Raw genomic sequence first — 23,163 nt, 5'->3', positions numbered from 1 at the left:
TAGCCGCCACGTAGACTTTGATCGTGGAAGGGGTTCTACCTTTTTCCAACAGCTCTTGTAGGAAGGAAAGCACCTCCGTCACTCCACAAGCTGTGGGTGACACGTCACGGGCTGTGCACCAGCCCGCAAACACTGACCATTTCGATGCGTAGAGGCGTCTAGTAGACGGAGCTCTAGCCTGTGTGATCGTGTTCATCACTCCCTTAGGGAGCTCTGCATGTACCCGTTGATGGCCCAGACATGAAGGGACCACAGTTCCGGGTGAGGATGCCATATCGAGCCGTAAGCCTGGGAGAGGAGGTCTCTCCTCACTGGCACTGGCCACGGGACAGTGCTCACTAGCTGCATCACAGCTGGGAACCAAGGTTGGTTTTTCCAGAGCGGCGCTACGAGCAGTACTGGACATCCTTCTTCCCTTCTCCGCTCTATCACCTGAGGCAGGAGAGAGACGGGGGGAAAAGCATAGAGCGGGCGGTGGGGCCACACATGTGCCAGCGCGTCCCTGCTCTTGGAGAAAAACTCCGGGCAGCGAGCGTTTTCTTGAGACGCAAACAGGTCTATTTCCGCTCTGCCAAATTTCCTCCACAGCAGCTGGACTGTCTGTGGATGTAGAGACCATTCGCCTGCCGGAACTTTGTTCCTGGACAGTCTGTCTGGTCCTACGTTCAGGAGCCCCGGCACTTGCGCTGCTTTCAGCGAGCGCAGATTGTACTGAGCCCACACCAGGAGGCGTTTCACTAGCCTGTACAGGTTTCGGGACCTGAGGACGCCCTGGCGATTTATGTAGGACACCACTGACATGTTGTCCGACCGGACTAGAACATGGTGTCCCTTTATTTGGGGACGAAAACGCGTCAACGCGTTGTCCACTGCCAACATTTCGAGGCATTTTATGTGCAGGAGCTTCTCGCGTTCTGACCATTGGCCAAAGAACGGTCTACCCTCGAGCAGCGCTCCCCATCCCGAGGTGGATGCGTCCGTAGACACCACCCTCACCCTCGAGGAAGTCCCCAGGCTTACACCTGACCGGTACCATCCGTCCACTTTCCAAGGTTTCAGAGCCGCAACGCACCTCTGATTGACCTTGAGATGAAGCGAACCGGACTTCCACGCTCGGTGTGGGACTCGCGCTTTCAGCCAGAACTGCAGTGGGCGCATGCGGAGCAAGCCCAGCTGGAGCACTGAGGATGCTGAGGCCATGAGACCCAGCATTTTCTGAAATTTCTTGAGCGGGACAGCGGCGCCGCAGCGGAAAGAGCTCGCTGCGCGCTGAACGTCCACCGCGCGCTGTGGTGATAGACGCGCTATCATAGACAGCGAGTTCAGCTCTGTGCCCAGGAAAGAAATCTTCTGACTGGGAGACAGGGAGCTCTTCGCCCAATTGACTTTGAGACCTAATTTCTCGAGGTGATCGAGTAACATGGTCGTGTGCTCCACGAGCACTGAGCGAGATTGCGCTAGGATCAGCCAATCGTCCAAATAGTTCAGCACTCGCAAGCCCCTCATTCTGAGGGGCGCGAGCGCCGCGTCCATGCACTTCGTAAATGTACGGGGTGCCAGGGACAAACCGAACGGCAGGACAGTGTACTGATATGCCTGGCCCTCGAAGGCGAATCTCAAAAATCGCCTGTGACGTGACGCTATTTGTATCTGGAAATACGCGTCCTTCAGATCTATTGACACGAACCAGTCTCCTCGGCGAATGTGCGCGAGGATTTTCCTGGTCGTGAGCATCCTGAACTGTCGCTTCACAAGCACTTTGTTCAGTTGCCTTAGATCTAGTATGGGTCTGAGACCCCCGTCTTTTTTGGGTACCAGGAAGTATCTGCTGTATAGCCCTCCTTCGCTCTGAACTTGAGAGAGAGGCCCTATAGCCTCTTTGCTCAATAGTTTCGTCACTTCGGCTCGAAGTAAATGTGCTACTTCTGTTTTTACCGTGGTCTCGACGCGCACCGTATAACGGCGAGGGCGTCGGCGAAACTGCAGCGAATAACCTCTTTCTATAATGTCTAGCACCCACTTCGAAACCCCGGGCAGCTTTGCCCATGCATCCGCATGAATAGCTAGGGGTTGAAGACGAGGCTCGCTCCGTTCGCTCTGCGATAGAGATGCTTCGGTGCATTGCAACGTAGTCGTCGCGCTCGTGACATTTGAGGGAGGGGGCGCGCTGATAACAGCGCGCTCGACTCCCTTACGGTGGTCAACCGAGATGGGGAGGGCTGGGCGAGTCCCATAGGAACTGTCATGTCTGTGTGTAGATCTGGGCGCGGGACAGCGGGCACATTCATTACACTGAAAGCATTTTTCGCTTGAGTAAAGCGAATGCCTGTTGGTTTCGTTTTTACAGAAACCGTGAGACATGCACAACGTGGTATATGTGGGCACTGGGTAGTGGGCACATTCACAACATTTGAGGCGCAATCGATCTGAGTCGATTTTATGTGCGCGAGACCTGTGTGACAGGCTGTGCTTGTGTGTAGTGATGGGCACTGGACAGTGGGCATGTTTTCTACACATAAAACACCATCGGCCGTGGCCGGGACACCAGAAAATACCCGCGCATAGTGGGGCGGCGGCCGGATGAGCGGGAGCGCGGTCTCGCGCTTCGGGCCTGGCGGCGCTTCGGAGCAGCGGCAGTGGGCGGCAGCTGGGGCTGAGAGCTCTGTGCAGACGGTTTCGCACGGCCTGCAGCAGAACTGGAGCGCTTCGGCAGGAAGTGCTTCATAGCCTGAGATGCTTTCTGTACCTCAGCGAATCTCTCAGCGAAGTCCTTCACGGAGGATCCGAAGAGACCGGCGGGAGAAAGCGGGGCGTCGAGGAAGGCGGCGCGCTCTGAATCGGCCATGTCCGAGAGCGTCAGCCAGAGGTGTCTCTCAGTAACAGTGAGAGAAGCCATCGTACGACCAATAGCCTGAGCCGCGGACTTAGTGGCACGGAGAGCGAGGTTAAGTCCGGCACACAGATCGCTTCAGGTCCCCCCTCGTCCAGCCTTCGGAGGAGATTGGCCTTGAAGATCTGAAGTGTGGCCATGGTGTGCAGCGCAGACGCAGCTTGCCCGGCGGCAGAGAAAGCGCGGCGGAGCAGACTTGACGTTGTGCGGCAAGCTTTAGAGGGTAGGGCCAGATTAGCGCGCCGTCCAGCGGAGGGCGGGCATAAGTGGGCCGCAATCGCCTCTTCGACCGGCGGCAGCGAATGATATCCTCTGTTTTTGGCATCTTCAACTGCAGAGAATGCCAGAGAAACAGAAGGACGCTCTCTAGCTGAATGGGGAGTGTTCCAGGACTTAGCGACTTCTTCGTGTAACTCAGGAAGAAAGGGCGCTGGTCTGGACGCAGGCGAAGCGCGATCCCCAGGCAGGAAACAGCCATCCAGCCGGTTGCGAGCGGGTTGGTCAGGCGAAGACCACTCGAGGCCGTGGCCTGTGCGAGTATTCGCATGAGTTCCATTTCAATGGACGCTCTCTTGCCTGACGAAGTACGGGCAGGGGGCGCGAGGTCCTCAGAGCTCGCCCAATCCTCACTGCCTGACGCCAGGATAGAACAGGAATCCTCCTCTCTCAGCAGGGCTTCCTCCTCAGCGGTGTCAACGGAAGCGGCGGCGGACGGCGGCCGCTGTTCGTCGGGAAGAGAGGCTGAAGAAGCCGGCGAAGCAGGCGGGCGAACCGGCGAGCTTTGGCGGCTGGGGGAGGGTTCCGGGACCCGCTGGGCACGGCACTTTTTACGGCGCGATGCCGCGGTGAGCGGGGGAGCAGTCTCGGCGAAAGAGGCCAGGCGAGTCCGCAGAGTCGCCATGGGCAGTAGCTCGCAGTGAGAGCTGCATGTTCCTCACCCAGGCAGGAAACGCAGATGACATGGCGGTCCCCGTCACTGAGTGTGGCTCTGCACGAGCCGCAGGAGGGCATCTTAAAAAAGACGCTAGCTCTTTTAGAATGTGTGTCGCGTTGGCAACACACACACACAAATAACAGAGAATGAAAGGATATAGGCGCCGGAAAGCGCAGCAGGAAGGCAAGGAAGGCGGCGCGGCCAGCGACTTCAGTGACTCGTCCCGTGAGGATGCTCTCTCTCGACGGCGCGGCTTCTCTCCAGCTCCAGCGATGCGTGTGCTTCGCTTGAAGGATGAAAAATCAGATAATAGCTGCCTGCAAGCGATATTTATAGGCCTAGACCACGCCCGTTTCGGCGGGACGTGACGCAGCGGGCGCGAAGCACCCTCATTGGGTCTGGCGTCACGCCAGGCCTCGCTCGATAGGCTGCTGCAGTTGCCGCAAACCAGCCAATAGGCGCGCGAGCTGTCTCGCCTATGTCTGCATGCTGCTGCAACGCGTTTTGCATTATTTCAAAATTAAGGATAATTTTTGGCTTCAATATCTCCCGGAAAAAGGATTTTCCCCTAGCTTAAGATACCTTACGCAGTACGAGAGACCTCTCGTAAGAGAACTTGCATGTCTATTTTGCCTCTTCTTGTGTTTTTTTATTTTTATTTATATGAGCAAAGTATTATACACATGAATCTATCTATAATTATATATAGACATACATATGATAAAAAGGTTATGCTTACAGCAACATGAATCTGTGCCAACCAGGGAAATGCACTCCGTTTCGTTTGGTTATAGTGATGAATCCCACACAATTCAACACTGGTGCCCTCATCTGTGTAAGGAAGCAGGTACATAGGAACAATCATTCATTACATGATAAGAACTAGAGGTTCCTTAAGTCAATGCTTAAAGCATTAGTTCTCTATTCTGTCAACATTCATTAACCTGCATGTAGTTCCAAACCTGTATGACTAAGAAGAAATTTTGAAGAATATCCCATTGTCCATTCCACATATTCAAACTAATGCATTCTCTCACATTCAAATACACGAGAATTAATGACGATTTCCGTCAATGGTGTCAAACCTGCTATGACACATCTAAAGGCACCATGTTTGAATTGAACAGAAGCAGGAACTAATAAATTATAGCTACAGTACCAATCATGTTGTCAAACATCTCCTGCAACTCGCCCAAGTCTTGAAGAATAAAGAAATGTTTTTCTTGGTCCCTCTGTGACACCAAGCCATTCACGTCTTCTTTATACACATCAGTTCCAACTCCAAATACATAAAGATCTGGAAAGAGAGGACACATTCGTATTAATAAGAAATCAATAATAAAGTCTTCTAAATCAATATGTGCAGTTTTTGCTGTCCCTGATGATAATGCTTGTAAATGAAAGACAAATTTGAAAAATACTACAAGTCCTAAATATTTTATTTCATAATAATGATTGATAAAATTCATTGCTTACCAAGTTTCTTCTCTCGTTTTGGATCATTTTTGGTGATGAGATGTTTGATCTTGTTCACTTTAGGTATAGGATTCCCCCCCATGTTTGCTTGACCTATGAAGTAGGAGATCAATTGAGATAAATTACAGTGAATATTTGCTTTAAAGTTGATCTCTAATTTATGGCAAAATGCCTGTTGGGTCTTCAAGTTTTATGGGGACTTTCCATACACATAATGATTTTTATACTGTACAAACTGTATATTCCATCCCTTAACCCTAACCTTACCCCTTAACAACCCTAACAGGAAACTTTATGCATTTGTACATTTTCAAAAAACACAATTTAGTGTGATTTATATGTTGTTTTTTTCCCTCATGGGGACCAAAAAAAAGACATTATGTAGGCTACGCAAATTATGAATGGAATAGATGTAAATACCATCAGTGAACACAATGATGACGTGTTGGGTCTCAAGGAAGGTCGTTTTATTGTTGAGCTCCTCTATTATCAAGCTCTCATAAATCTCTGAATAGAGTTTGGCGATATTGGTACCTGTGCGATCACCTTTATCTGTCACAAAAACACCAAAAACAAATATTACAATCGGCAAGTTAATGAGAAACAAGTTTCTCATTAACTAAATAATTCTAAAAGCAAGTGACTACATTAAATCAAAAGATTTAAAGATTTAAAAATTCTAATTGATGTAAATTAGAACATGAATTGGGATTTTGTTTAAAAAGAATATATGATTTGTTTAATTGTTACTCTACATACTGTATATATATATATATATATATATATATATATATATATATATATATATATATATATATATTACCGGCAAAGTGTGAAATCCCGGTATTGTATAGATTGCCTAGGCAATGTATAGAATGCCTGATGGTTTTTGGCAAAAATACATTACCTAATTCTATACATTACCTATAGGCATTCTATAGAATGCCGGAATACACACTTTGCCGGTAACACATATATATATTGAAGGGGGTGGATTGGAATCCACTGCTGCTTCAAAGTATATGTGATGAGTGATTATCATCAAGGTATTAATCAATACTTTTCCTTCTAAATATCAAATTAGTTGAATGACTTCTCTGGAGATTTTACTTTGTTATAGATGTTACCAGTGTGATTGCGGAAATGTTCTTTTCATGTATTCTTTAATGTCTGTATTTGATATTTGAATGCAGTAACAGTGCTTGCCTATTTATCCCAGCTTCCAGAAATGAAATAGGGACTGGTTTTGTGTTTGAGAAAGGTCTTCAACATGTTAAAACACATAGGGGTCATTAAAGTCTATAGTTTAAGGGACCATTTGTCATTTAAAGCCTATACTTTCCATTTAGAATAAATTGTCCTGTCCTGAGAGAAAGAACTTGTTATCTTGATGTTTTGAGACGAGACCCTGTTTATAGTTAGAGCCTGGCCATATTCAACCTTGGAAAAGATGTGTGTTGGGTGTGTGTGTTAGTCTTCTTGCTTACAGGTTAAGGAACCACTGGCATTATTGGAGATTGACTGAGTTGTTGTTCGAGACATGCTGGCACCCAGTAACCCAAATACCCGACCTGAAAGGTCACGACGTGCCTAACTTCAGGGTCTGAGTGTCAGCAGCATAATCTATGGAGATATGCTTCTGTCTATCTGTATATGTGTGGAAAATTACTATGTTTATCAATTTCTTAGCCAATGAGAATCATTCAACCTGTAAGCAATGACGTAGCTTAGACCTTGGAAATGGTATAACTGCTGTGATCTTTGTAACTGTAAGCGGGGCGGCCTACGAACTCCTGTGTGAGTCTTGAAGCTGAACTTCTGCTGATGAAACTGCAAACTATCTTCAGTAAAACTTTTCTTCTATTTTTTTATAATTCTCACTCTGGGTCTTCTTTCTAACATCTGGTCCTTGGGTCCTAAACTGTTAACCCCCTAACAGTAAATATATATATATATATATATATATATATATATATATATATGCAAGTCTTCCAAAATTTATTCAGACACCTTGCTTTCCTCACTTACATAAATGGAGTTGCTGTACCCCTAAATGTACTATTTTGGCATGGCAAATTTTTCTGTAATTATCATCTCTAAATGACATTTCAATGTATACAATAAGAGGCGTACTTACCTTCATAATTAAAATTGTCTAGCTCTTCCACAACCTTCGTTAGCATATTTTCATCTTTATTTCTTTTAAAGTTCCTCATAGAGATTATCCGGTAAACGTCCGTAGCAAATATCAGGATCTCATAGTTTGGGGGGACCTGGTAATAACTAATCTTTTGGGAAAGAGCAATAAGTATTCAGAGTTGGAAGCACCATCTGTCGGTTATCCAATCAAAATGCTGGATTGAAATGTGGTTATGTTAGCATTAATGATAGCATGAACAACAAAATATCAAGATGTTAAAGGACACCTATTATGGATTTTTGAAAATGACATTTCATGTAGTGTGTAACATAGCTCTAAGTAAATGAAAAAAATCCTGCAAAGTTTTAAATCTGAAAGTGCAGTTTATAAAGTTTTTGGGCCCTATCTTGCAACCAGCGCAATTGACTTTGTACACCGACGCATGTATCACCCCAGCAATCCATCACGTCTGCCGGGCCTGTGTCTTCGGACAAGATGGCCGCCACAGAGACTGTTCACGTCACGTCTGCCGATCCTGTGTCTTCAGACAAGATGGCCGACGCCGAACCTGTTCACGTCACGTCTGCCGAGCCTGTTTCTTCGGACAAGATGGCCGACGCCGAGACTGTTCACGTCACGTTTGCCGAGCCTGTGTCTTCGGATAAGATGGCCGCCACAGAGACTGTTTAAGTCACGTCTGCCGAGCCTGTGTCTTCGGACAAGATGGCCGCCGCCGTGCCTGTGTCTGTTCCTGAGCCTGAGCCAGTGGTGTCTGTTCCAGTTCCTGAGCCGGTGGTGTCTGTTCCAGAGCCGGTTCCTGTTCCAGTTCCTGAACCGGTAGTGTCTGTTCCAGTTCCTGGGCCGTTTGTGTCTGTTCCTGAGCCGGTGGTGTCTGTTCCTGTTCCTGAGCCAGTGGTGTCTGTTCCTGTTCCTGAGCCGGTGGTGTCTGTTCCAGTTCCTGAGCCGGTGGTGTCTGTTCCAGAGCCGATTCCAGTTCCTGAGCCGGTGGTGTCTGTTCCAGTTCCTGAGCCGGTGGTGTCTGTTCCAGAGCCGATTCCTGTTCCAGTTCCTGAGCCGGTGGTGTCTGTTCCAGAGCCGGTTCCTGTTCCAGTTCCTGAGCCGGTGGTGTCTGTTCCAGTTCCTGAGCCGGTGGTGTCTGTTCCAGTTCCTGAGCCGGTGGTGTCTGTTCCAGAGCCGGTTCCAGTTCCTGAGCTGGTGGTGTCTGTTCCAGAGCCGGTTCCTGTTCCTGTTCCTGTTCCTGAGCCGTGGCCGCCCGAGGGGTCGTCTCCGCCGTGGCCGCCCGAGGGGTCGTCTCCGCCGTGGCCGCCCGAGGGGTCGTCTCCGCCCTGGCCACCCGATGGACTGTCCGTTCCGCCCTGGCCGCCCGAGGGAAAGTCTCCACCCTGGCTGTTATATGGACTGACATTCCCGCCCTGGTCTGTCCCTCCCGTCCCTCCCTGGTCTGTCCCTCCCGTCCCGCCCTGGTCTTATGGAGCGTCTGGTAGCCGCTCCGTTGGGAGGGGGTAATTTCACGGTGTGGGTTTGTGTCTGGTTCCTTGTTCTTGTCTGTCATGTAATTCCCTGCTTGTCATGTGATCCTGCCATGTGTGTTTTGTCCCATGTTCAGCTGTTCCCCGTTATGTTGATTAGTCTTCCCAGGTGTTTCAGTTTAACCACGCCCCCTTGTTATCTTGTTAGCTTGTGTTCCCTTGTATTTTAGCCCTGTGTTTTAGTTCAGTCCTTGTGAGTTCTTCATGTTGTAATGGTTGCTGTTGTCTCTTTGCTCCCGTCCTGAGTTCCCGATTCCTGTTCTGAGTGTTCTGTTGTGTACCCTGGATTACCTGTTTGTTTGTTTATTAAAGTGCTTGCAATTGGATTCACTCTCTGCTTCATTCCTGCCAGCGCCGTTACAGTCTATTAATGCAGATTGTCTGTCATTCTCACTCATTTGAGTAAAGATTAAGCATGGATCAAGATTTGTTTTACCAACGTTTATGTTACACCAGTCATTCACACCAGTCATTCACGCTGTACACGATAAACCAATCACAACAGACTGAGCTGTCTGGCCAATCAGAGCAGAGTAGCTTGTGGAAAGGTAGGATTTAGAGAGATTGATTCATTTGACGAGTCGTTTGACATTCATTGAAAATGATGTGCAAGTGTTTATTATAAGGAAATTAAACCGTTTTTTTTTTTTTACCTTTGTAGGAGACTCCAAAACAACATTAGGAAACTTTAAAATAGCATAATAGGGGCACTTAAATGATTGCATGAACACATAAAGAGTTCAAGTCCATATGAAACGACATATGCACTTTGCTCCCATTATGTGAAACAGGATTTTCATTAAGATCGAATTCAGTGTTCGACTTGATTTCATCCTCCGGTAATTGCTTGGATTGTGAACCGTGGCCGTTCCAGAGCAGAATGCAAGTATACTGTGAATTGTAGGGGACTACTCCCCTCTTGAAACACATCAAAGGCCAAAGTTGTTACGTAAAGTATACGAGGATGCAAGTTGCAAGTAAAAAATCTCTTTATTGGGAATGACAACAATAAGTCCAACGTGGGGGAACCGGGGCCGGTGGATTAATGTGTGAATGAATCACGGGTTTAATTTTGGATACATGAAAGGCGGGATAAATTCTCCTGTACGCCGGAGGAAGTTTGAGTCGGACTGCCACCGGACCTATGGTCTTAGTGACAGGGAACGGGCCAATAAATTTGGGAGCTAAATCAGCCCGTGGATGACACTGGTAACGAGTTATGAGCGTACTCAACCATAGAGAGTTGCGGACTCCAGGAAGAAGGATTCTTGGATACCAAACATCGCAACACTCTCTCCAAATCTAGGTTGGCTCTCTCGGTTTGGCCATTGCTTTGGGGATGGAACCCTGAAGATAGACTGACAGTCGCACCCAGTAACTTACAAAATTAATGAAATCTAGCGCTATGTGGGACCAGGGTCTCGAAGGGACAGACAGCGGTTGGAGTAGCCCATCTGGGGGTCGATTGGAAGTCTTAACAGTGGCACAAACCGAACAAGCAAAAACAAAATTGCAAATGTCGTGAGCCATCAATGGCCACCAGAATCATTGCTTGACCAAAAATCTGGTGCGATTAACTCCTGGATGACACGCAACGTTGGAACAATGCCCCCACCGAATGACGTCGGACCGTAACCCCTCCGGCACAAATAATCGATTCGGTGGGCCACCGGGCGGAGGCGTTACCCCTTCTAAGGCCGTTCTGACCCTCGATTCGACCTCCCATGTAAGAGTAGAGGCCACTAATGTCTCAGGAAAAATACACTCAGGAGTAGATGGGCATTCGGAAGGATCAAAAATATGCGACAAAGAATCGGGTTTGACATTTTTGGAACCCGGGCGGTACGAAAGAGAAAAATCAAATCGTCCGAAAAAAAGTGCCCACCGAGCCTGCCTGGAGTTAAGTCTTTTAGCCATAGTTAAGTCAGCCTGCCTTAGTTAAGTCATTGACCAAGGTCAGATAAGTCCCATCACATAGAGCCTCTTTCACCTAGCTATCATCATATAGAGACTGTGTCTGTTCCCCGAATTAGGACATACAAAAAACTCCTAAACCCATTCAAGGGTAAAATTGAATTGATGTTCAACAAATAAAAAACAGATATAATACGGATGAACAAATGATAAAGCTTGGGTTGCTGAATATACGATCCCTTACTTCAAAAGCACTCATTGTTAATGAAATGATTACAGACTATAATCTAGATGTGCTGTGTTTGACAGAAACCTGGCTAAAACCAGACAATTATATAACTTTAAATGAGTCCACCTCGCAAGATTACTGTTATAAACATGAACCTCGTCTGAAAGGCAAAGGGGGAGGTGTTGCTGTAATTTATAGTAATATCTTCAGAATTACTGAGAAGTCTTGTTTTAAATATAATTCTTTTGAAGTGTTGTTGCTAAATGTAGCAATATATAGTGTAAATGATAAATCACATTTAACATTTGTGCTGGCTACTGTATACAGGCCACCAGGGCACCATAAAGACTTTATCAAAGAAATTGCTGATTTTCTATCAGAGTTAGTATTGGCTGCAGATAATGTACTAATTGTTGGTGATTTTAATATACATGTAGATAACGAAAAAGATGCATTGGCATGTAAAGACATTCTGAACTCTATTGGAGTTAGACAACACGTGTCAGGACCTACTCATTCTCGTAATCATACTCTAGATCTAATATTATCACACGGCATAGATGTTGATGCCATTGAAATTTTGCAGCAGAGCGATGACATCTCAGATCATTATTTAGTCTTGTGTAAACTTCATTTAGCCAAGGCTGCAAAGTCAATTCCGTGTTACAAATATGTTAGACCTATCACTTCTGCCACTAAAGATTGCTTTATCAATAATCTTCCTAATCAGTTTCATCATCTCAGCATCCCAGATAGCTTAGAAGAACTAAATATTGCGACAGAAACTTTTAACTCTCTCTTTTCCAGCACTTTAGACACAGTTGCTCATTTGCACTTAAAGAAGATTAAAGAAAATAGTCTAACGCCATGGTACAACGAGCACACTCTGGAAAAATGGAGCGCAACTGTAGGAAAACAAAACTAGAGGTATTTTGCATTGCATGGAAAGAGAGTTCGCTTGCATACAGAGAGGCCTTAAAAGCTGCTAGATCTGCTTATTTTTCAAACCTATTAGAAGAAAATAAACAAAACCCTAGGTGTTTATTTGAAATAGTGGCTAAACTAATGAAAAATAAATTTTCAACCCTAGACGTTTCCAAGCAGCACAGCAGTAATGGCTTTATGAACTTCTTTACTAACAAGATTGATAATATTAGAGAGAAAATTATAACTATGCAACCGTCTACTACAGTATCGCATCAGGCAGTGCATAGTCTCCTTGAAGAAAATTTTTATTCATTCGTTGCTATAGGAGAGGAAGAATTTACTAAACTCGTTAATTCATCTAAATCGACAACATGTATGTTAGACCCTATACCGACTAAGCTACTGAAAGAGATGCTTCCAGAGGTAACAGATCCTCTTCTTAATATCATTAATTCATCTTTGTCACTAGGATATGTACCGAAAACTTTTAAGCTGGCTATGATTAAACCGCTTGTTAAAAAAACACAACTTGATCCTACAGAATTAGTCAATTACAGGCCGATCTCGAATCTACTTTTTCTGTCAAAGATACTAGAAAAGGCAGTATCCTCACAACTATGTTCCTTTTTAGAAAGAAATTATATCTGCGAGGATTTCCAGTCAGGATTTAGACCATACCATAGTACTGAGACTGCTCTCATTAGAATCACAAATGATTTGCTCTTATCATCCGATCGTGGTTGTATCTCGCTATTAGTGTTACTCGATCTTAGTGCTGCATTTGACACTATCAACCACAACATTCTTTTAAATAGACTCGAAAATTATGTTGGCATTAGTGGAATTGCATTAGCATGGTTTAAATCATACTTATCTGACCGTTTTTAGTTTGTAGTAGTAAAGGAAGAGATGTCTTATCGATCACAAGTTCAATAGGGCGTACCACAAGGCTCAGTACTAGGACCGTTGCTGTTCACTCTGTACATGCTACCCTTAGGAGATATCATTAGGAAACATGGCATTAGTTTTCACTGTTATGCTGATGATACTCAGCTCTATATTTCTTCACGCCCAGACGAAACTTACCAATTCACCAAATTAACGGAATGCATAGCTGATATAAAAAATTGGATGACTAGAAATTTCCTACTACTTAATTCTGAAAAAACAGAGATTCTAATTATTGGACAAAAAACTTCACACGTAATAACCTAGAATACTGTCTAACACTTGATGGCTGCTCTGTTAAGTCTTCGTCGTCGGTTAGGAACCTGGGTGTGCTCTTTGATACCAATCTTTCATTTGAAAGTCACATGTCTAATATCTGTAAAACCGCATTTTTCCATCTTAAAAATATATCTAAATTACGTCATATGCTCTCATTGACAAATGCGGAACAATTACTTCATGCGTTCATGACATCAAGGCTAGATTATTGTAATGCTCTAATGGGTGGTTGCCCTGCACGCTTAATAACTACAGCTGGTCCAAAACGCAGCAGCTCGAGTTCTTACCAGAACCAGGAAGTATGACCATATTAGCCCAGTTCTGTCAAAACTGCATTGGCTCCCTATTAAACATCGTATAAATTTTAAAATATTGCTGATTACTTACAAAGCATTAAATGGTTTAGCTCCGCAGTACTTGAGCGAGCTCTTAACGCATTATAGTCCTTCACGTCTATTGCAATCTCAAAATTCCGGCCAGTTGATAATACCTAGAATATCAAATCGACTGCTGGCGGTAGATCTTTTTCCTATTTAGCACCAAAACTTTGGAACAGTCTTCCTAACATTGTCCGGGAAGCAGACACACTCTGTCAGTTCAAAGCTAGACTAAAAACACATCTCTTTGACCTAGCATACACATAACACATTATAGACTTCTATAATTCCAAATTAGGCTGCATAGATTAGGCCAGTCCGGAACCGGGAACACTTCCCATAAATCCTGATGTACTCGTTACATCATAAGAAGAATGGCGTCTACGCTAATATTAATCTCTCTGTTTATACCAAGGTTTACCGCAGTCCGTCGGATCCAGGCCGTATCCAGATCTGATGAAGGACCAGCGCCTGGACGGGACGACAACGCAGTCCTGAAGTGTCAACTAGTCTCTCCTCTTCCGCCAGATCCAGGCTGTATCCAGATCCAATGAAGGACCTGCGCCTGGAAGCCACGACAACACAGTACTGAAGTGTCAACCAGCCTCTCCGTTTCCTGAAGTGAGGTGGAACCCGGCCGTATCCAGATCAGATGGTGGATCTGCACCTGGACCTAACCATGACGCATCCCTGAAGTGCCAGCCTCATCAGCCCTGTGAAGGCCTTATCGACATGACCAATCTGACCTCTGACCATACACGGTTCGCTCGTTGGCCAGAGGAGAACTGGCCCCCGACTGAGCCTGGGTTCTCCCAAGGTTTTTTCTCCATTCTGTCACTGAGGGAGTTTTGGTTCCTTGCCACTGTTGCCTTGGCTTTTGGCTTGCTTAGTTGGGCATTTAATATTCAACAATATTATTGATCTGCCTTATTAAGGATGGACGATGATACAATTTTCTTCTAGAAACAAACTTTGTTGTATTATTTTCATGTTATCAATGTGAAGTTGCTTTGATACAATCTGTATTGTAAAAAGTGCTATATAAATAAAGGTGACTTGACTTGACTTAGCAGACCTGATATATTCCAGGTTCTTATGATCAGTCCAAACGATAAAAGGTACCCCCGACCCTTCTAACCACTGACGCCATTCTTCCAACGTTAACTTGACTGCCAACAATTCTCTGTTACCAATGTCATAATTATGTTCGGCGGGTGATAAACGATGGGACAAAAACGCGCAGGGGTGCATCTTGTCGTCTGTGGAAGAACGTTGAGACAGAACTGCACCTACCCCCACCCCTGACGCATCAACCTCCACCACGAACTGACGTGAGGGATCAGGGGCTATAAGAATGGGGGCCGAAACGAAGCGGCTTTTAAGTTTGGCAAATACAGCCTCAGCTGTATCGGACCACCTGAACGTCGTTCTGGGGGAGGTCAAGGTGGTCAGAGGCGTGGCTAGTTGGCTGAAGTTGCAAATGAAACGGCGGTAAAAATTGGCAAACCCCAGAAACCTCTGTAGGGCCTTACGGGAATCTGGACTTGGCCAATCTACCACAGCCTTAACCTTGTCAGGGTCCATACGTACTCCCTCAGATGAGACGATGTACCCTAGAAAAGAAACAGACTGTGCATGAAAATCGCATTTCTCCGCCTTGACAAAAAGCCCATTCTCTAGCAGCCTCTGAAGCACTCGTCTGACGTGCTGAACTTGTTCCTGGAGAGAAGATGAAAAAATCAATATGTCATCCAGGTAGACATATATGAACTGATCTACCATATTTCTCAGCACGTCATTAACGAGTGCCTGGAAAACCGCCGGGGAGTTGGACAGTCCGAAAGGCATGACCAAGTATTCGATGTGTCCCCTGGGGGTATTAAAGGCGTTTTTCCATTCATCCCCCTTCCGAATGCGAACCAAATGATAGGCGTTACGTAAATCCAATTTTGTGAAAACGGATGCTCCCTGCAACCTCTCGAAAGCTGAAGACATCAACGGCAAAGGATAGGTATTCTTTACCGTGATGTTGTTCAGCCCTCGGTAATCAATACAAGGTCGCAGGGAACCATCCTTCTTCCCCACAAAAAAGAACCCCGCCCCCGCTGGAGAAGAGGAAGGCCGGATGGACCCCGCTGCCAGAGAATCAGAAATACATTTCTCCATGGCCTCCCTCTCAGGAACAGAAAGAGAGTAAAGTTTGCCTTTAGGTGGAGACTTACCTGGCAGTAAATCTATAGCACAATCATAGGGACGATGCGGAGGAAGAGAAGCAGCACGGGACTTACTGAACACCTCCTTCAGATCAAGGTACTCCACGGGCACGTTTGATAAATCCGTTGCCTTCTCCTGAGACACAGAACCAGACACAGACGGACAAGCAGACACAAGACAAGACTCGTAACACTGAGTGCTCAATTCTGAGTGCACCCTGGGGTTGTGTTGATTGAGCCAAGGGTGACCAAGAACTATGGGTGCCAGAGGGGAGTCCATGAGGAAAAACGTGATGATCTCTGTGTGATTGCCTGATGTGATAAGGGTTATGGGACTGGTATTAAGGGAAATACTGGGGAGTTCCTGTCCATTGAGAGCATTAACGGAGATCTGACTGGTGAGTGGTGTGATGGGGAGATGAAACTTGTGAGCGAAGTGAATGTCCATGAAATTACCTTCGGCTCCGGAGTCCATTAAGGCTTGGTAGGTGTGTGTGTGGTTGGCCCATCTCAGTCCTACCGGAAGGAGAGTGGATGGTGAGGACTTCTCGTCGGAGTTCCCTCCCGATAGTAGCCTATTCATGACTACCGGGCTTGTTCTTTTACCGGACAAGAATGTATGAAATGGCAAGTTCCTCCGCAGTAAAGGCATAGTCCTCGGGTTCTCCGCCTCTCTCTCTCCTCCTGGGAAATTCGAGCTCTCCCTACCTGCATGGGCTCGTGATCGACGACGGGACCGACCGTGTCTCCCTCGCTGGTCAATCGGCCTTCAGCGCCTCCGAGTCTGCGGATAGGATTGTGTACCGCTCCATGCGGTTGAGGCGAGCATCTACTCGCAGCGCCAGGTTGATTAGTCTGTTAAGACTCTGGGGAAGGTTCAAGATGTATATCTCTTTTTGGACACGGTCGGCCAGCCCATGCAGGAACATGTCCCACTGCGCCACCTCGTTCCATTTGCACTCTGCTGCCAATATACGGAACTCGATGGAATAGTCGGCGACCGGACAATCACTTTGTTTGAGATCCGCGAGGAGTCTGGCAGTGTCCTTGGCCACCAACGCATGGTTGAAGACCCTCCTCATCTCAGTTGGCGAGTGCCTGGAACGAGGCGCAGCATTGGTCTTGGTTCTCCCACACCGCCATTCCCCATAGTGCCGCTCAACTCGTGAGAAGGGTGAGCACAAACGCCACCTTGGACTCCTCTCTTTCAAAGGTCCTGGGCTGTAGGGAGAACTGCATGGAACACCTGGTAAGAAAGGCTCAGCAAAAATTGGGCTCACCAGCATAGCTCTCAGGAATGGGTAGGCGTGGCTCAGGTCGATTACTTGGCTCCAGTGGTGTGGGCGGCGCAGTGGGATTTCTCAGGAGTTGGAACTGTTGGGAGAGCTCGGACACCTGCGTCACGAGCACTTGCACAGCGCGCCCCGTGCTGGTGATACTCTCCTGCTGCTGATCCATCCGAGAGATACTGTGGTTGATGAACTTAGATCGTTCTGTTACGTAAAGTATACGAGGATGCAAGTTTCAAGTAAAAGATCTCTTTATTGGGAATGACAACAATAAGTTCAACACGCTGCACACAGCAGGAGAGTGGTTACGCAGGGACTTCGATGGGCAACCTGGAATGATGAGTGATGATCAGAGTGAAGAATTCCCCGGAGTGATGAGTGATGATCAGAGTGTAGAATTCCCCAGAGTGATGAGTGATGATCAAAGCGTAGAGTCCACAACGAGACTGGAAACAGGAATCAGCACAACACAATGAACTCAAAATGGGAAAAGAGAACACACGAGGAGAACAGGAACAGGAAACGACACGGGGAAGCTCCAACAACGATCTGACAAACACAAGACGAAAGACAAGGCATTAAATAGGCTGGCTGATGGAATGCAGCTGGCGCTGATGAGAGAATCAGATAATCATCAAAAGAGATCGTAAAATGAATCCATATGAATTGAGCGGTTGAGTCCAAAATTTCTAAAAAGACAAGATCACTTTATATGATAAACAGATTGAATTTAGGCTTTTATTTACATATAAACATTGATCAGTGAACATAAACAGAAGCTCAACCGTACTTTATTGACACATGAGAAGGAACCTCATTGGTTCTCGTGTGTTAAGTGAACCACAACTGATGTGTAAATTGATGAATGTTTATATGAGAATAAAAGCCTAAATTCAATCTGTTCATCATATAAAGCAATGAAGTGTCATTTTGGCCCAAACTCAGAGTACTCCCCCAAAAATGTGAAAACCAACGTGGGACAGCAGCTAGGAACATTACTGTCAACACCCAAAAATTGCGGAGCACAGGGCTGATAGTGTGTCGTTCGGAGGGGTTGACCAGGGGGGTTCTCGCATCATTGGACAAAAACATCACTGCTGCGGCAGTGGAGAAAACTTGCCAGAGAAACTGAGTTCCTGCAGGAGCAGAGGAGACATCACTGCTGAGGCAGTGGAAACAATTTACTATAGAAACTGAGCTCCTGCAGGAGCGGAGGAGATAACATTGCTGCGGCAGTGAAAGCAAGTTGGCCAGAGAAATAGAGCTCCTGTTGGAGCGAGTGGGAAGACATTGCTCCGGCAGTGAAGTAGAAATATTTTCACTATTTTAGTGGATTGGTGGTGTTAATTGAGGCGTATATGGTGATCCTATAGGTTCGAGTGTGTGAGAATAAGCAGGAGCTGAAGAATTTAGCTGATAAGGGTTCATTTAGCTTCTTTGACGTGAAAGCGATTGGATTGAATATAGCTCTTAAAAGCCTCTGGCATCCAGCGACTGAGTGTTTGAATCTGATGCTGCTGGTAGAAGCCTTTTCGAGCAGCTGTGGTTGCTGCACCTATGCCAAACGAACGACTGGAAAAGTGTTCGGCTGGGATGCCGGATTGAATCAAATGGATTTGAGGTGTTTTTGGAACCAGAAACGTGTGACGGAGCAATTGGAGTCAGATGGGAATTTAGCCTGTGAGCTTATAAAATGTAAGTAGGCTAAAAGGGATTGATACGGCTGAATTGGTGACGATGAGTGGTGTTGTGGTGAAAAGTGAATATTGGGATGTAGACTGAAAGAGAGATGTAGAGGAGAGGAGCCGAGGCTGCGATTGCCAGCGGAGGCAGCCTCACGCTTGGGTCGGCCTCTGGGGATTTGGGAGGGACATGGAAAGAGGCACAAGTGGGAAATGGTGGATGAAAATGAGACGAGTGAGCCTGTGTCGCAAGCGAAGGCAGCCTCACGCTAGCGTCTGCAACAGGAGCTGGAAGCAACGGAAAGGAGAGAGTTGGTGGTGGCAGGAGGGAAAAGTAAAGATTGGGAGGCTGGGGGTGAAGCCAACGGGCATACCGAAGAACAGCGCAATGACTGGAGGAGATGCGGTAATGCTGAGTGGAGGACGTGACCAGAATTATCCTATCAATTTTCCTTGGGCAGTGAGACCTGGAAATTAACTGTATCTAATGGCCAGAAATTCAATTGATGTGACTTGACCCTTGATTTATCCTGGGTTAAAGGTACACTGTGTAGGAATTTCAACCATTGAGCGGTGAAATTGTATTTTGCGTTCAAACGAATAGTGCTCTCTTGCGCCTCGCTTTTTCAAATGCGTGTTGCAACTACGGTAGCCGTTATGTACCAAGAAGCTATGACAACATGTCTTCCAATAGCACTTCATCGAGGTTAACTATACATGTTCTATACATGTTCTAAACACACTGTTTGTATGATACATTTATTTTTAGAAATTCTTAATTTTAAGTTTTCTTTTCCCATACTTATTCAGAAAATAACTCAAATTAAATTCCACTTTCCAAACTGCATAGGTAGGAACCCTAAACATAACAGTTTATTATCAGAGTGTGCATTTATTTGTCAAAGTTGTGAAGAGTGAACTTGAAAGATGTCTTATCCTTGTGGACAGCATTATGTCCTTCAGAAAAAATACAGTAGTCAGAACAGCCGAGTTTGATGCTTGTAGCGTTAAAGCTCTAGAAGTAGCAGTCAAAAATGAATAAATAAAAGTATAAATAGTATAATAATATGTTGACTTCTCGAGCTAATTATCGTTTAATTTGCGCCGTCTATGGGACTGACGGTGTGGCCCTGGCTTGCTGAGGGCCTGCTGTGGCGGCCTGACGCTGGAGGAAGGCCTGTTCCTACACGGGAAGAGGGCAGCATTGCCTGAGACGCGAGCTTGGTGCTCGACAGGCCTTATTATCCATTTCAGAGCCAAATGCAGAAAACTACAAGTATAGGTCTCTCCAGGACAGTAGAAGTTACCAGATCAGTGGGCAAGGCCATAAACAGAGGGGCATTTTTGACCGCGTTACCTGATTTGTCCACGTCACAGTGTGGGTAAACACCCACAAATTTAGAAACGCACACTTTTGTTCCACAGAGACCCCATACTCAAAAACTGTCAAGGAACATAGGTGTGTGTGTGGGCTAAGTATATATAGGTCTCCTCTTATGCTGATTTGTGTTCCGAAGATAAACTAAAGTCTTACGGGTTTGGACCAGAATTTTCATTTTTGGGTGAACTAACCCTTTAAGGCTCATATTAGAGGCTTACTATAAAAACGTGAGGTTAAAAGTTTACTTTTGACAGCATCACAATTGTAATGCTTCCTTTTCAAATATTTGTATTTTTACAGATGAATTTTTACAGAACCTTTACCATCAAAATTAACAGCAATTAAATGGCTGCTTTTAGAATGATTTAAGAAAACTTCATTATTGACATCATGTAGCCTAAAAAATAATTGGTTTCAACTTTATTACATCAACCTCTGGGGACATACCTTCTCTATAAGCAGTTTAACGGTATCTTTTGCCTTGTCAAAATCTTCATTTTCGATGCTGTCAGATGCATCCAAAGCAATGTAGATATCAAGTTTTCCACTCTGATCCAAAGTTATTTTCGTCCCCTGCTGATCTAAAGACAGAAGGAACAAGGCATTCACATTATGGATTCATATTATTTTCTTTTTCTGAGCACGCCAATTATTAATAATGAAAAAAACATGTGCGTTTGTGTATAAATATGATTAAGGTTTTAAACCACACAAATGTACCTTCTCCTTCATGCTGTTGAGAAACTGCTAGATTTGACTTTAGAGAACTGCTGAATGCTTCTGACACTTCCACTGGGGTGTTGTATGTGAAATGTGCTGCACAATATTTACACAAAAACATTATAGGTGCATTATCCAGAAAAGCCACATTTCTAAAGCAAAATCTCTTATTTTTGAGAAAACAAGTCCATACAAGGCACATTATTTTGGAGCTTCAATGTACCGATCAGAAGACTCACCGTAGCATTGCGGCTCTGTCCCTGACCACTGGCCACCATCCAGACAGACTCGCTCTTTGGAACCAATCAAGGTCAATTTACTGTCACAGCGGTACGTGACTTTGTCGTCAATGTTAAACACGTGGCCTGTTCGACTGCTACCAGGGGGAACGCCAGGATCAGGACAGTGATCAGCTGTGAGGAAGTAACAAAAATACAAATTGAAGTGAAGATCTGTGGATCTCCATTTGTCTAGGCAGATTCATGGAGAGGAATTTCTGCTGAAATTTGAAATTATTGTGATGAAATTTCTGCTGAAACTGTGTTGAACTCATATGATATCAGATAAAAACGCAACAGAATACACATCACACATCAGTACAACATTTTTTTAAGCTAAACTCAAGGACTCTGATATATGGAGAGATATTAGACCAGGAACTAAATTTGCATTTTTATATCCAAGATAATGGATAGTTATTGGATAATAGTTCATGGAAACTGCTGAAAATAATGGCAATTACTCACAGTCACGTCCACAGATTGGTGTGGTTCCATTCCACTTCCCATTAGGCTTGCAAACACGGACCGCCGAACCACGGAAATTATAATCGGAATAACATGAGTAGGTGGTTGTGTCATTTACATAGTACCTGTCTTTAAATGGGGACACCTCTCCATTCTCCAAAACACGAGGATTGGGACATGTGATCTCTAGAATAAAAGCATAAATAAACAAATACTGTAGAAGAGATCTTTTGAAATAGCTTCAGATATAATATATATATATATATATATATATATATATATATACTGTATATAACTCTGCTTCAAAATAGTCCAGCATTTATTAATGATATAATGACTCAAAATCACGGTGACCATATGGGTGAACGTGATTTCACCATGTACAACATGTTCCTGGATTGACATGTTTTGGTGATCCTGTAACATTCCTGTCCAAAACTGTAGTCTTACTTTTAACCCTATCCCTACCCCTAAAAAATACCCTATCCATAACTTATCCCTAATCAGAGGGAAATGATAGGTGAATAACACAGATGTAGAAGCACCTAAACTGGTTTGTAAGCCCAAAACTTGACATAAACTCTAAACGTATCCCTCCAATTTGATTGGTTGATTGGAATGTTGTTCAAGGATCAACAAAGCTGTTGATCAAGGCACATATTTTACTTGGTGAAATCACGTTCACCCACATGATAATGTCTTGTTTCTTACTTTTGCACTCTGGGGGTTTTCTGGCACTAGGCTTTGGGGTCCAAAGTCCATATTGACAAAGACGTGACTGAACAGATGGGTAATATCCATCCGGACAGATGTATCTTAGAAAACTTCCTGAAAGAACATAGCTCCCTCCAACAATGTTTAGATTCTCCTCTGGACATGATCTGTGTCTTTTGGACATGGAGGATGGAGCACCTAGAAACAATCAGATCAATGGAGGAGGTCACAAGAAAAATAACTTTTGTTACGGTTTCATTTCCAGAGAAAATGCATATCTATATATAAGCCAAAATACAGATTTAGATGAGAATTATTTGTGAGCTGCACAAAGTCTTTAAAATTACCTTCATTTTAATATATTCCTTTCATGCTAAAAGACGTTTTGTCTCTAAATTTCAGAATGTATTTATCCTGATTAAGCAAAAAGGCTTACCTGCAATAAGAGGACATATCATTGCAAGAATTAACCAATTCAACCGCTGCTCACGATCCATGCTGTTTTTTTCCAGTTCTTCAGCTTAGATTAAAAAAGCAAATGGACCAGGGGACGTCTTTTTATAGTGGGGTCAGCAAGAGGATTTTATTTACATTCAGTGGTCAATGTTTAACCTTAAAGGGGGGGTGAAATGCTATTTCATGCATACTGAGTTTTTTACACTGTTAAAGAGTTGGATTCCCATGCTAAACATGGACAAAGTTTCAAAAATTAAATTGTACGTTTGAAGGAGTATTTCTGTGCCAAAAATTGTCC

General features: G+C 44.9%; 1 protein-coding gene across 1 annotated transcript in view; it reads right to left on the bottom strand.

The window, feature by feature from the left end:
- The window catches only part of LOC308705661 (complement factor B-like), a 28,299-nt gene extending 5,362 nt beyond the window's left edge, over nt 1-22,937 (bottom strand). Inside the window, exons 1-11 of the mRNA XM_081390778.1 lie at nt 22,846-22,937; nt 22,407-22,607; nt 21,696-21,881; nt 21,189-21,362; nt 20,950-21,045; nt 20,677-20,810; nt 7,438-7,588; nt 5,721-5,852; nt 5,301-5,393; nt 4,984-5,121; nt 4,564-4,655 (exon numbers count right to left, since the gene is read on the bottom strand). Coding sequence (XP_081246904.1) covers nt 4,564-4,655; nt 4,984-5,121; nt 5,301-5,393; nt 5,721-5,852; nt 7,438-7,588; nt 20,677-20,810; nt 20,950-21,045; nt 21,189-21,362; nt 21,696-21,881; nt 22,407-22,607; nt 22,846-22,906 — 1,458 coding nt within the window. The 5' untranslated portion in view covers nt 22,907-22,937. The remainder of the gene's footprint in view (nt 1-4,563; nt 4,656-4,983; nt 5,122-5,300; nt 5,394-5,720; nt 5,853-7,437; nt 7,589-20,676; nt 20,811-20,949; nt 21,046-21,188; nt 21,363-21,695; nt 21,882-22,406; nt 22,608-22,845) is intronic.
- Nucleotides 22,938-23,163: the final 226 nt, after the last annotated feature.

The sequence above is a fragment of the Scardinius erythrophthalmus genome (assembly GCF_964197995.2).
Source record: "Scardinius erythrophthalmus genome assembly, chromosome: 17".
Lineage (NCBI taxonomy): Eukaryota > Metazoa > Chordata > Actinopteri > Cypriniformes > Leuciscidae > Scardinius > Scardinius erythrophthalmus.
This window is presented reverse-complemented; position numbering and strand designations above follow the sequence as displayed.